We start from the raw sequence: 14,002 nt of genomic DNA on the forward strand, positions 1-14,002 counted from the left end.
ATTACGATTATACTGTCTAACTCATATACAAATATGTTGTATCAAACGCTTGTGTTCATGATAAAATACACTCAAAACACTTCTGGAACATTTTACAAACGTCCTTTAACTCTTACATGTAAATCGAAGTACTCTTAATTCATGCAGATTTATGTCGCTAAGACCGGCTGTAAAAAATTACGATTATACTGTCTAACTCATATACATACATATGTTATATATGTACATACACACAGAAAAGATTCACAACTGAAAAGTTTTCAAAATCAATTTGTTTTTCTGAAATGTTTACTTTCGACGAAATAATTTTTATTACCACAATGTTATTCGATGCCTTAACTCAAAAATGTTTCCTAATTTCTCTGTTAAATTAGAACATTAATAATTTTTGAGTAAAGCTTTTAAATAAGATATACCATTTTTCGAGTTGTGACTCTTGTTATTTTGTTAGTGTCCGATGTACATACTTATTTAAAATCTAATCATACTAAAAATAAAACATAGAAATCAAAGATGCCTTTTCCTTTACATAATTATATATTTCATTGTCACATTTTGATGCCTTGGCGAAAGTCATACATTCATTAGATTAATATTTCTGGAGTTCTTAGCTGACGGTATACGGAGTATGTATAAATTACATATTGACCAATGTGCAAATATCGGTTATAGTAAAGATTTGAATAAGCAGAAATTGTCAATATCAAAGTGTAATAGGTACTAACCATGTCTATATATAGTATAAGTTAATTTTTATGAATATGCTATATATGTATTTATATATGTCAAATTGCGATTTGTTGAATAAAACACAAATGAAAATCATTCTGATTACAAAAATAGGCGAAAGAAATCTACTTGTGCACAAATGTGATTGGGAACAATATTTTCTTAATCGCCTATATTCAAATATGTATATAATTACAATATTATATACATATGTGTATCTGAGTGGTAATGGTGTTTTTATAGTCAAATGAGGAAATATTAATGAGCAATATGTAACGTTAATGTACTTAGTAGCAACCACGCTGAATCTGTAGTGCATCGTCCATCATGAAATTGCGTAAATGACACAGTGCTGTAACAACATCTTCAGTATTTCCCTCAGCATATCTTCCCAACCAGTTGGTGGGTAATGCAGTACCCGGCTTAGTGGTAACATTGGATGGTGTTGCCATCTTCACTGCAGTCTTCCATGTAGGCTTCTGTGGAGCACTCGAAGTATTTTGCAAATTTTCAATATATTTAATATATGCCTCGGAATGCAAAACGCGTTGAGGCCTTGGTGGCACCGTTACAAACATTGGTTCTGGCGGTGGTCCCAAACCTTGCATTGGATACTGCGAAGCCGCACCATTCTCTACTCCATTGACGGTGCCTCCTCGAGGTGACATAACTGCTTGTTGTACTTGATGTGATTGTGTATTTAGTTGAATAACTTGTGTAGTTTTTTGATTTTTTCTCGGCACAAAATTTTTGCTTCGTTCATTTGGAAGTAGAATTTTACCGCCCTTGCTTAAATGTACCTCCCGGACATGCTTGATGAGACGCAATAATGACGGAAACGCCTGCATGTTTTTCTTCATGCGTATACATCCGCGCCATAAGCAAGTGAATTCAGTATCGTTGCCTTGCATGGCAGTTCTTTGAATGTGGCCAGTGCCATCTTGAATACAATGTTCCATGCAGTCGACAGCATCTTCAAATTGATAATCACATTTATCCCATAGACATTCATATATATGACCATTCTGCTGATCATTGGGTCCTGGGCTACCGCTTACCGCACCACCTGCACAATTCAAACTTTCATCTATTTCCCGGCGGGCAGCTGACTCCTCATTTAAGCGTGAAGCACGATCCTCCCAACTCTGTTTGACGCTAGCTGGTAAATTCTTCCATTCCGTGCCCACCATACGTGAAATATCACCGAACGAAGCATCTGGATTGCTCTGACTAATTCCTAAAATTCCGAAAAGTAAAAATTAAGTGAATTATTAGTTTGCTATATTAAATGTACTCACCTTTACGCACTTCACTTGAATAGAGAATATAACCAGTAAGACTCTTTTTAGTTGTTTTATTCTTTACTTTCGACGATATCGGTGTGGAAGATACCGAAGGAGCTGGCGACGATATTGCCGCTATATCCGAACTGACCGACGGTGGATTACCATCTAATGAGTCTTCCATCAAAGCCAAGTTTTCCTGAGCTTCAGCCCCCTTAACATCTCTGATAGGCTTCAAATGAGTTTTAAAATGAAATATCTCATCCTGTGTTACTTCAGGACTATGTTGAAATTTCCGTAAACCGCCAGGTGTGTTGAGTTTACGTAATGATTTTCGTAGTTCGTCGTAAACAGACTCACAAATGTAGACATCGCACTCTGGAATCTCAGTGGGACGACTACTTATGTAATCGATATATTCCAAAACAGCACAGCGCCCAACAATGGCGATTAATGGACTAATGTCCTCAACGGTCGACAATAAAAGTTCTTGACGATAGTATTGTTTATTTGATGGCGATACTATCTCGCTTGGGGTCAAGAGCCAGGGTCCTTTGAAGTATGATTTGCTACCACTTTCCCATATTTGATGAATTTGTGCAATCGACTGCTTTCCACTTTGGGTAGCCACGTATACGAAATCACCGATTTTAACGGCACCACTGCAAATCGTGTTAAATTGCTGATAGTAAACACTGTTCGGTTCCGAATTTATAGGTAGAGTATCGCATATTACATTTGGTTTTTCCTTTTCCACCAATGTTTCTTGTAACTTAAGCTCTTCCAATTCACCTTTGTGCTTCTCAATGCGTTCTTTAAATACCGACATAACTCGTTTCAGCTCTAATGGCTCATCTCTGGGAACAAAACGAACGGGATCGTTCTCACGTACAAAAGGCCATATTTTGAATTTCTTGAAACAACGTGCGCGACCATTATATCTTGATTCACAAACAAATACATCCTTATCGGCATAACCTTCTGGACGCATTTTAATATAATCTTTGATGTGCATTATATAACACTTGCCAAGTACCTTGTCCATTGGAATCGTCTGAGAAACACTGCTTTTAAATACCTCCATTTCGAGAAATTTTCGCGTTGTAACATGGTATGTTTCATGTGGCCGCAAGAAAACTGATCCATGCATCCACTTCACATTATCTGCTGTTGTCCAAAGGCGCTCAATGTATGCAATGCTGGGAATTTTGTTCTCCGGTAGTTGAAAGTACACAAAGTCTCCAGGCGAAAATACTTTCTGATTTATGGTCATACTTTCACCTTGCATTGCAGCCGTATCCAAATCGTCCTTGTCTTCCTGGTCTTGATCTTCTTGTGCAACTTTCTGTTGACGCATTACTTCTACCTCCGCAAGTAAATTTTCTACAGTGTAGAGTAGTGCTGGTGAACTGAATGTATCTTTGCACAATTCATCACGCTTTTTAATGAAGAACAACTGGAGTTCAATTGAATCCTGGAATACGTCGGAATCCGTTCGGGATAAACGTCGAGCTCTTTCGAGACATGAAAAAATATCTTCTTGAAAAACATCTAACCGCTTATATGTCAGCTTATCTAAACGGCGTTTTATCAAATCCAGAGAGATACCTCGAATTTTACTCATTTTACCGTTACCATCAGCAATTTCATCATACTCCGGCACTTCAGCTAAAGAGTCAGAATAGCATCTTCCTGCCTCATCTTGGTGATTGTATAACTGAGTAAACAAACTCAGAAACAATTCTTGTACAGCTAGTGATACATCTGGTGTGGATGATTGCTCATTTCTTAAGCTTTGTTTTAATTGGAGTGTCAATTGCTGTAATACAAGGGCGTCCTTGTATATCTGTGAATCTGGTTCATTATACTTGCAAGCATTTTCAAGCATCAATAAAAAGTCAGCCGCCAACTCATCTACGCTCTCGTAACTAGCTTGCTTTAACTTTTGCGCTATACGCTCCATATCGATTGGTTCCTTAATAATGTCATAGTAATCTGGATACTCATTTTTTGATGGAAGCTTTGTAAATATTAAAGACAGTTGTCGCTTGCCTTTTGGTTCTTGATATTCTCGTATGGTCTCATAAAATTGCCACAATTTATCAACAACAACAGTCTTTCTACGACCACTGGGTTTACCCAATTTTTGTGGCGGTTTTTTAATGTCTGCTAAACCAGGGAATTCTCGTAGTTTTTCATTCAATGCTCTTTCCAAATTATTCGCATCTTCATAAATTGTGGATCCCTCTTCATTATATTGTCTACAATTCGAAAACATAAGTCGATAATCTGCAACTACATCTTCTACTGTGGCATATTTATCACAACGTATGTTGTGTTCAATTGTATTCATGTCAATGGGATTTTGTATAATGTCATAGTAGTCGGGATAAATTTTTCTAGGTGGTTTCTCCATAAACAAGTCAATGGGCTTTCGATTTCCAATAGTAAAATCAACCAAATACCTTTGTATGCTCAAAATTTTTTTCTTTATGACGGCGTTTATCGGAATCCTACTTGCCTTTGGTGAATTACTGATAGGTGTATTGGGCGCACTTGTATTATTAGAATTAATACGCGGACGCCCTTTTTTCTTTTCACGTGGTGTATCACGATTGTTTAACAATGTATCCTCCGCATCTCCATCAATATCACCGTCATCATCCATGTCGCTAGTTTCCGGTTCCAACGACTCTTCAACTAACTTTGTATTCATTATTTTTAACATCTTCACGGCATCCTTGTGCGTACGATGTGTTGATGGAAATGCTTTTTTTGCATTGTCTAACATAAGACAGAGATCAGCGGTAAGATCGCTGATGTTTGCGTAATCTCCTTTTTTCAGTTTAGTATGTATTTGACACATTGATATCGGATATTTAATGAGTTCAAAGTACTCTGGATGAAAACGACGTACCGGCAATTTCCATAATGACGTACCCAATGGAGGACCTGTTGCTCCAGGATGCTCCGAAGAACCAGGTGCATTATATAAATGATCAAAAAGTGCCCACATCGGTCCTTCACCTTTTTTGCTTGTTTCTTCATCATCAGAACTATCAACTTCTTCCTTCATAGCTGTAATATAAAAATTTAAAAAATTTTTATTGATTAACGTTAATGGAAAAAGCATACCCGAAATTGCAGCACTTGATAAAGTTTTGACGCGACGTGATGGTTTAATTTTACCACTATCAATTTCCATGCGTCTTTGCGTGAAAAGACGTTTTAGAGTTTTTGCATCCTTATAGATTTGTGAACCGGGCTCATTAAATTGACAAGCATTCTTTGTCATTTGTAAAAGATCGCGTTCCATTTCAACAAGGTTCGAATAAGCATTCATTTGAATTTTAGTAGCTATTAATCTTAAATCTATTGGGTGTTCAATGACATCATAATAATCAGGATACATTTTTTTAGAAGGCAATAAAAGAAACATCCGATGAAGCGGTCGATCATTCATGGTAGCGTCCACTGCGTTCATAACAACGGCAAAAAGTTCTTCGTAGGGATTTATATCCTCATCGAGTCGTGTTGGTTCGTTATCTACTTCGACTGAACCATTGTTACTGGTGGATCCAGTCAACCGTCTAGGATTGCGGCAGAGACGTTTCGTTTTTGGTTCATCTTCAACTATACCATTTGAATCCAATATTCTATGTTTATTCATCAGAATATACTGCCAAAGTGATTGGGCATCCTGATGCTCAACAGTGTCCGACTTGTAGAATGCTTTCGCATTCTTCACCAGAAGTTCGAAATCTTGCATCAAATCATCTATATCGTCGTAAGAATCTGTCTTTAATTTCTGTTGAATTTTCAGTAAATCAATAGGATTCGTTACTATGTCGTAATAAGAGGGCTCCTGGCGTCTTTTTGGTGCACGTATAAATGTGTCGCACAATGAAGCGCCATCTTCTTTTTTAATGCTTCGTATTGAATCGTACAGCTGCTGGCACAATTCACTTGGGTCTGGCCGACGTTTTTTGCGTACGGAAGTTTGTAGAACTGGAGATTGCTCCGGGGTTGAATCATCCATTTGTAAGGGATCCTCATCCTGCTTACTAGAAATAGAACTAGCTCGTCTTTTACGACTCATCATCTTTTAACTTTTGTAATAAAAAATAACACGGAATCACGCCAAATAACATGTAATACACAAGTAAAATTACAAACGCTTTCTTTTATTTCATAGAGTTGCCACACACCGAAACAATTGCGCAAAAAACGAGTTTGCCATACTTTTCAATGGAATTATACGTTCATTCTTATGGTATATATTGCTTGGAAATCAACTCTACGGAATCTGCAATATATTGAGAAAATTAGAATACAAAAAAGGAGTTAAAATTTTCATTTGTGTCTTAAGAAAATCATAGAAAGTGTAACAGAAACCTCTAAAAGAGCTGTTGGGTAGTTAACCGATAAGTTGCTTGGAGGGTGGTTCGTAGAGATCACGGTTATACGCAAAATCATAGTTATCTCAAAATTATATATTTGTATGTAGGCCTGAAGATTTCATATCAAATAAAGTTTAAATGAATAAATAAATAAATTATTTAAGTAAAATAAGTGCAAATTCTTTAAAATAAAATATTTAAATATCCTCACAACCATTATAATCTATTTCACCATAAACATTTTGTGTTTCCATGTAATTTTGTGACATTTCGTTTTGCTATATTGACAATTATTTGCTTATGCTTTTTCCATTTTCTTGTATACATTAAGATTTCGTTTTTTATGCCTTTCTAGTTTGTGCTAAATATCACATTTTTTAAAATCCTCTAATTACCAATAAATAAATAAATAAATATTTCAAAACCTCAAAATATAGTTCCTTAAAATTGTTCTAAAATATATGATATATTTCGGTTTAGGAAGCTCTAACAATGTGAAGAAAACGAAATAATTTTCAATTGGGCGTAGGGGTAGTGATAGTACGATTTGGATTGCTTGAGAACGTATTAAGAGGACATTATCTCATAAGAAAAAGTGTTTTGGGGACGAAAACTGAAAGTAAAGAAACATTTTGATTAAAAATGTTTAACGATGTTCACCTTGCACGCGTCAGTAAAATTCAACGCAGTGCGGACGTGGCCAAAGGTCCTGTTGAGCCAAAATCTGTCGGTCGACGCTTTACTACACGCAACACCAAAGAAGTTCATTTGGGAAATAATATCACAGACGTGGTATTTGTTAGTAGCAACTCTCCTAGGTCTGGTGATATTGTCGTTACCAAGGAAATTGAATCACCTGATCACACTCAACGCGACAACAATGAAAGTGATAATAACATTAGCTCCTGTTCCACATTGGATATCGGAAAGGTTAGTGGATAATACCTTAAAATTGTTTGGAGTAACAAGAACAAAGAAGTGTTAGTGGTGGTGAAGTAGTGCCTGCATTTTCTTTTATTTATTATTGACATATCACTGCGCAAGTACTCTTGTGATATTGTGATAGGACGAATATTAAAACAAAAAAAAAAAAAAACAAAACGGTGCAAGGTCAGTACAAAAGGAAGAAGGTGTTTAGAAAACTAAGATTTGAATGACGTACAAGTTAAATTTTTATAAAAATTCGAACATAAAATTTTTGAAATTCACTACAAAATTATTCAAATAAAGCTTATTGGCATAAACCGCGTTATATTATTATGATCATGGAATATTTACCACCAATTACGAGAAGTTTTAGCTGTATGTGCTGCAGCGAAATGCAGCAACGTCGTCAACAACAACAGTCTTGTAATGAAAATATTGTCCCAACCGAATGGGAGTATGCGATGATATCACAGCCACTACCGCTGCATAGATTTAAAGTAGTCGTATAAAATGCACTCAATTCTTATAATACGTAATAATATGTATGCGGATCTGTGTGTATAATTTTAGGTGGAAAATCTATCACTTCAACAATTGGAATCTCAAGTGCGAGACTTAATGCATCGTCTTCAAATTTCTGAACAACAACGAGCAGATTTACAACAGCAATTGGAGGAATGCAACGGAGAAAAAGATTTGTGCCTGCGTCGATTAGAAGTTGTCAGTGCTGCACATGAATGTCGCATAACAGAAATGCACTGCGTCATCGCTGAGTTAAGTAAGAAATTAAGAGCTAAACAAGAAACCGTAATATTAGAGGAAAATGAGCCTGATGAGAGTGGTAAGCTAGTTATCCTATGGACTCAGGAAAAATGTTACAAAAAATAAAAATTTTATTATTTTTTCCAACAGAATTGAGTTATCAAGAAGATGTGTCCGTTTACAATTCCGAGCTAAACTTGACAAACCCCGATGCTGAATGTCAAACTGATATAGTTGAAAGTGGGGCAGAAAAGTCTATCTGTAAAAGTCATAGCACAGGCGATAATGTCCATTGCGTAGATTTAACAGACCAATGTCGGATTAATGATGCGGTTAGTAAAGGACAAGTGGAGGTAGTATATAAAATTTTCTAAACCGAATTTTTATATTGAAAGTTTTTTATACGAAGGCACTTCATGAAGAGATTCTACATTTAAAAGCACAAATCGCTCTACTACAGTCAGAAATAGCTAATAACGAAATATCACCACGTGAGCAAAAACAAAGTACTGAGCAATTCGCATCAACAATTGTTAGTGAAGACAAAAATAGTGAATGTGATCCCAAAAGTATGACACAGTCTGGTATTTATTACAAAATGTCCCATTATTTCTCAGCAAAACACTTTGTGGTAAAATTGTATTACAGATTTTGTAACGCCTCTAAAACCGTATGAGCTGTTATCAGCTCCCCAAGTCCCACCACCTGTAGCGAAAATAGCTGAACGTGTTAAGTTGAAATGTGGCAGCAGACTAATGCCACACAAACAGGAGTCAAACACTGAAACAGGCATTCCTAATACTGAAGTTTGTAAACTAAAATTAATATTTTTGAGGAAAATTGAATAAACCAATTATATCTCATCATCAAATCAAATTTTCAGATGCAGGACGACGACATAGTTGAGCAAGCCATGACGAATAGTTACTCCGAAATATCTCAAATGGATACGGAAATACAGCGGCTACAACGAAAAGTTGAGCACCTGAAAATGCGAAACACAATTCTATCCCTCTCACTAGACGAGTGTAAAGAACACTGCGAACACCTGTACTTACTTTGTGGCAAATACGAATCTAATGCGATAGCACTGCAAACGGCAGTAAATTGCAGTGATCGTGCAATAGAAGCTTACGATGTTATGTTGGCACTCCTGGAGAGCAAGTATGAACGACATAATAATGCGTATGCGAATGTAAATAACAAATCTATCATAACTATATTAAAAATTTAGGTTAGCATTAATGTCGGAAAAATCTCACAGCGCTGAAGAAAGTAGAAGAGCTGTAGAGACAGTGGCACGACACTTATTAGATCGCTTAGAAAGTGAAAAAAACATTTGTGAGAATAGTTTGGGGCCCTGGCAGTCAACGTAATTTAAAAACTCACAAAAGAATCATTTGAATTAAATAATTACATATTTTCAATTTCAGATTTAGCATTCCGGATAAAGTTTGCATACCATGGACTACAGACGATGACAACCGCTTACGATACCACGTTTCCAAATTGAAAGGACGTCGTTCAACAGTACAAAATACTATAGTCAATTTGGAGTCACCGTTTAGTGACTTGTATGAGAAATCGCGCGTAGCCATCGAGAGTAGTAGAGGAATGGTTGAAAAAGTTAGTAATACACAATTTGATCTCGAAACGGCTGTAATGATGCAAGAATTATTGAATTTGCGAGAGGAAAATATCACATTGAAATCAAAGATGGAGTCAACGGAAGCAGAAAAACGTATTGCCAACGAGCGCAATAGCTCGCTCGAAGAAGCTTTGCAGCAATTGCAACTTCAATTGCAATTGCAACTTCAAATTACAACAGATACGAGTAGCGCACTTTTCCATCGTGAACAGATTGCAGAAAATAGAGTATCGTATTCCGAGTCAGAGCATGTCGCACTTACAGAACAACAATTGGTAGAGGCATTGACACGCGAATCTGAGCTTAAAAGTCGTATACAAACGTTAATTGCATCAGTTACAGCTTCGCAACTTAATACAGATGAACGACACGTCCAGCTACAGAATAATATTCAGGATTTGCAAAAATCAAATTTGTAAGATTTTCTTGAATTTATTTTAAAACTTTAAGCATATTAATATTGTTTGTCATATTTCTAAGAAACCTAACACAACTCTTGGAGCAAAACAAGCGCAGATATCAAGCACGAGTGCGCAGATTAGAACAGAGAATTGTAGAAATGTCATTTGGTGCGGACAAGAAATTTAGTGGTGAAAAATGTATTGCCAATGATAATTGTATTGGTCGAGACAGTTTCACTTATAATGCTAAAGCACAGCAGCCTCAACGTTTAAAATCAAAAAACTCAGAGGAACTATCACAGTCGTATGAGTCACAACTACAAATACAAGATATCGTGCCTGAGACTACTCTTTAGAATAATAAATAGCGGAACTATGTTCACAACAACAAATACAATACAATTAAGTTCTGTTTCCTATTATTCTAGCCTACCATATGCCAAATTCACTAAACATTTTTAACTAATCTAATCCAATTCCATTCGAGTGTGCCATTTATCAATTGATTTACCGCTTGGCTTAGCTAATCGGGCGCCTTTGTGCAAGTATGCAATATTTAATTAATTGTGCATAAATTACACATGCACATTTCTGCATCACTTAATATAAAGTATTGCGGTATCATAATTAATTCCTTGTATTCACATAATTATACCTTATATATAAATATATATACATATATATATATATACATATGCCTAAGTATGTTTTTGATTACACAATGCTTGTTAATATATTACTATTGTACAAAACGCGCTGAAATAAATTACAAAAATTGAAGCATAAGGCATTTATTCTCTCAATACATTTAGTGGAATGTTATGTGTTTATTATTGAGTCCATTGAGAAATATATGTTTTAAAATTGCTCCTAAGGAACCGTAATTGTCTTGGATTTCATCCGACCAAGGGCTAACATAACGGTGCTTTGACCAGAAATTGTAAATAGCAAAGTAATTATGAATTAATAAAATGGCGTATTTATATTGTAGATATTAATTAATAAGCAACGAGTAAAAAATGGTTGTTATTTTCTGATTGATTATAATTTTCATACAATTATAATCGTTTATATTATATTTTGACTTTTTCGTAAACATTATAAACATTGCAATAAACTTTGAATGTAGAGCTCGCCATTCACACTACGCTCTCTGCTGCTGTCAATTTAGTTTACAATCAGCAGCGACATCTACAAGTTCGAATGTACAGAAATTGTCCGCCATGTTGGGCTTCCGCCCAAATGCTGTCTTTTTCTGTCCCCTATTGTTTGGTGGAGGACGTTTTCTGCTCTTACAGCGGGATTTTACGCGTATTTTTTAACAATTAGAAAGCAAAAATGGTGAGTTTCTCTTCAAAGAAGTGCGCTGTGTAATTTACAAATGATTAGCTTCTACAAAACTCTTAAAACACGGAAATAATATCCAAAACTTCATACGGAAAGTGTCGTACACGTGTTTAGTGTGGCATTACAACGCCGCTCATAGCTCGCAGAAAATTAATGGATAATAAATGACAGTACTTTGGTATTTATTAACTTTATTTTAATTTTTTACTTTTAGAGTTTAGCCAACGCCAGACCTTTGGTCTCTGTCTATTCAGACAAAAATGAACAGCTTAAGGATAAGAATATCTGCTTGCCTGCAGTGTTCAAAGCCCCCATTCGTCCGGATATTGTTAACGAAGTGCATCAGCTAGTACGTCGCAACAATCGTCAACCTTATGCCGTTAGCGAGCAAGCAGGTGTGTAAAGAATTGTTGACTAGTATATAAAGTAAATTTAATAACACATAAAAATTATTTTTAGGTCACCAAACGTCTGCTGAATCTTGGGGTACTGGTCGTGCCGTCGCTCGTATTCCCCGTGTTCGTGGAGGTGGTACCCACCGTTCCGGTCAGGGTGCTTTCGGTAACATGTGTCGTGGTGGGCGTATGTTTGCTCCAACCAAAACCTTCCGTCGCTGGCACCGCAAGGTGAATGTCAACCAGCGCCGTTACGCTCTCGTGTCGGCTATTGCTGCATCAGGTGTTCCAGCCTTAGTTCAATCCAAGGGCCATATTATTGATGGTGTATCAGAATTCCCATTGGTGGTGTCTGATGATGTGCAGAAACTACAAAAAACCAAGCAAGCTGTAGTGTTCCTAAGACGTACGAAAATTTGGGCTGACATTCAAAAGGTGAGTTACATACCTTCTGGTTAATTTGGCAGTATTCCGTGCAGATGCAAACAAAGTTATATAGTTTGTTAATGCTGGAATCAAATTGAAATCAATACTGCTATAGTAAAATCTTTTCATAGGCGTTCCAGTGAGAAGTTTCAATACTTATCAATTGGGGTATTTGAAAAGTACATTCAAATACATATATACAAAGTATGCAATAATTGGCGAAATTGTAACGCAAATTGTTTTTCATTTAAACCATAGGTGTACAAGTCGCAACGTTTCCGTGCTGGTCGTGGTACAATGCGCGATCGTCGCCGTATCGCTCGTCGTGGTCCTTTGATTGTTTACTACAAGGATGAAGGTCTACGTCGCGCTTTCCGCAACATTCCTGGCATTGAAACAATGAACGTTGACAAAATGAATTTGTTGAAACTTGCGCCAGGTGGTCATGTTGGACGTTTCGTTATCTGGACTGAATCGGCGTTCGCTCGTTTAAACGAATTATTTGGCTCGTGGAAGACACCATCAGCTTTGAAGAAGGGTTACAATTTGCCCCAACCTAAAATGGCCAACACCGATTTATCACGTTTACTGAAATCGGAAGAAATCCGTAAAGTATTACGTGATCCACGTAAGAAGGTGTTCCGTCGCGTCCGCCGTCTGAATCCATTGTCTAACGTGCGCCAATTGATCAAATTGAATCCATACGCTGAGGTATTGAGACGTCGTGCTGCGTTAGCTGCTGAGAAGCGTACTATTGCTAAATCTTTGGCAATCGCTAAGAAGAGGAACGTAGAATTGGCGAAATCGCACTTTGCTGCTGTGGCCACCAAAGCGCAAGCTAACCGCACAAAAATGTTGCAGAAAATTTTGGCTGAACGTAAGAAGAAGGCGGCCACCAAGAAGGCTGCTGCCAAAAAACCAGCCCCAGCTAAGAAGTAAAATGGGTGGAGTTCGATTGTTATGCTTTTCTTAATATGTAATTGAAGAGTAGTTACAAGAGTTCTATTCATAATATAAAATACTTTATAAAAAAACCGACTAATGTTATTATTTAAGAGAATATACTATAGGAATTTTGTGAAAAAAATCCGTGCACTATATTTTTAGTGATGAAATATTTATGATTTTTTCATTACCACTAAAGGGTTACTAGTTTGCTAGTGTTACGAATAAGTTCAAAGAGAACAAAATCATGTCTCAATTTGACTCGAATTGGAAAACAAAAACAATAAAATCTTAAAAGAGATAGACACTGAACGATATTTCAGACATCATGCTTTAAAATGCTCGGGTCTATGTAACCGGAATGGACCCGGATTTTCATATGATCAAGGGCTGTCAACTCGCCAAAATTCTACCGCTACAACAACAAAATGCTCCGTCTTAAAGCTTATTTTCGAAGCATATTTTTAGGCATGTGTGAATAGTTGAAACCCTTTAAATTAAATTATATGATTCGAGAAGTCAATCAGATTCAATGCACACATATTTAAATATCCGAGCTTTTAAAATATTAATTATAAAATAAATTAAATATTAAGCTTTTATGCTATTTTCATTTTTTAAAAAATAAAAAAAATCATTACAACTCGCAAAAAGCATATGTATGTATATACATATGCGGATATACTCATGTTATGTTTATAATTATTTTCCAAATTAGAAACTTTTCTAAAACTGAATT

General features: G+C 36.2%; 3 protein-coding genes across 5 annotated transcripts; 2 read left to right on the forward strand and 1 right to left on the reverse strand.

Annotated features, from left to right (window-relative positions):
• Positions 1–518: 518 nt before the first annotated feature.
• Positions 519–6,179, reverse strand: LOC126755132 (protein polybromo-1). The gene is made up of 3 exons (XM_050467484.1): positions 5,148–6,179; positions 2,028–5,090; positions 519–1,966 (listed from the first exon to the last, which is right to left on the reverse strand). Exons 1-3 carry the CDS (start codon positions 6,112–6,114, stop codon positions 1,017–1,019), a joined length of 4,980 nt encoding a protein of 1,659 aa, XP_050323441.1. The 5' UTR covers positions 6,115–6,179; the 3' UTR covers positions 519–1,016.
• A 572-nt stretch (positions 6,180–6,751) lies between these two features.
• On the forward strand, positions 6,752–10,930 carry LOC126759022 (colorectal mutant cancer protein). Of its 3 annotated transcripts, none has more exons than XM_050473566.1 (9): positions 6,752–7,342; positions 7,910–8,180; positions 8,252–8,454; positions 8,511–8,685; positions 8,750–8,907; positions 8,985–9,265; positions 9,336–9,473; positions 9,535–10,164; positions 10,230–10,930. In XM_050473566.1, exons 1-9 carry the CDS (start codon positions 7,055–7,057, stop codon positions 10,504–10,506), a joined length of 2,421 nt encoding a protein of 806 aa, XP_050329523.1. In that variant the 5' UTR covers positions 6,752–7,054; the 3' UTR covers positions 10,507–10,930. The 3 variants fall into 3 exon arrangements, with proteins under 3 accessions (XP_050329523.1, XP_050329531.1, XP_050329541.1); XM_050473574.1 differs by having other exon boundaries at positions 8,511–8,670; XM_050473584.1 differs by lacking the exon at positions 6,752–7,342 and adding an exon at positions 7,546–7,836.
• Positions 10,931–11,381: 451 nt separating this feature from the next.
• On the forward strand, positions 11,382–13,435 carry LOC126758267 (60S ribosomal protein L4). The gene is made up of 4 exons (XM_050472482.1): positions 11,382–11,491; positions 11,712–11,892; positions 11,957–12,327; positions 12,577–13,435. The coding sequence occupies exons 1-4, from the start codon at positions 11,489–11,491 to the stop codon at positions 13,255–13,257; spliced, it is 1,236 nt and encodes a 411-aa protein (XP_050328439.1). The 5' UTR covers positions 11,382–11,488; the 3' UTR covers positions 13,258–13,435.
• The last annotated feature ends 567 nt before the right edge of the window (positions 13,436–14,002 follow it).

The sequence above is a fragment of the Bactrocera neohumeralis genome, chromosome 2 (genome assembly GCF_024586455.1).
Source record: "Bactrocera neohumeralis isolate Rockhampton chromosome 2, APGP_CSIRO_Bneo_wtdbg2-racon-allhic-juicebox.fasta_v2, whole genome shotgun sequence".
Lineage (NCBI taxonomy): Eukaryota > Metazoa > Arthropoda > Insecta > Diptera > Tephritidae > Bactrocera > Bactrocera neohumeralis.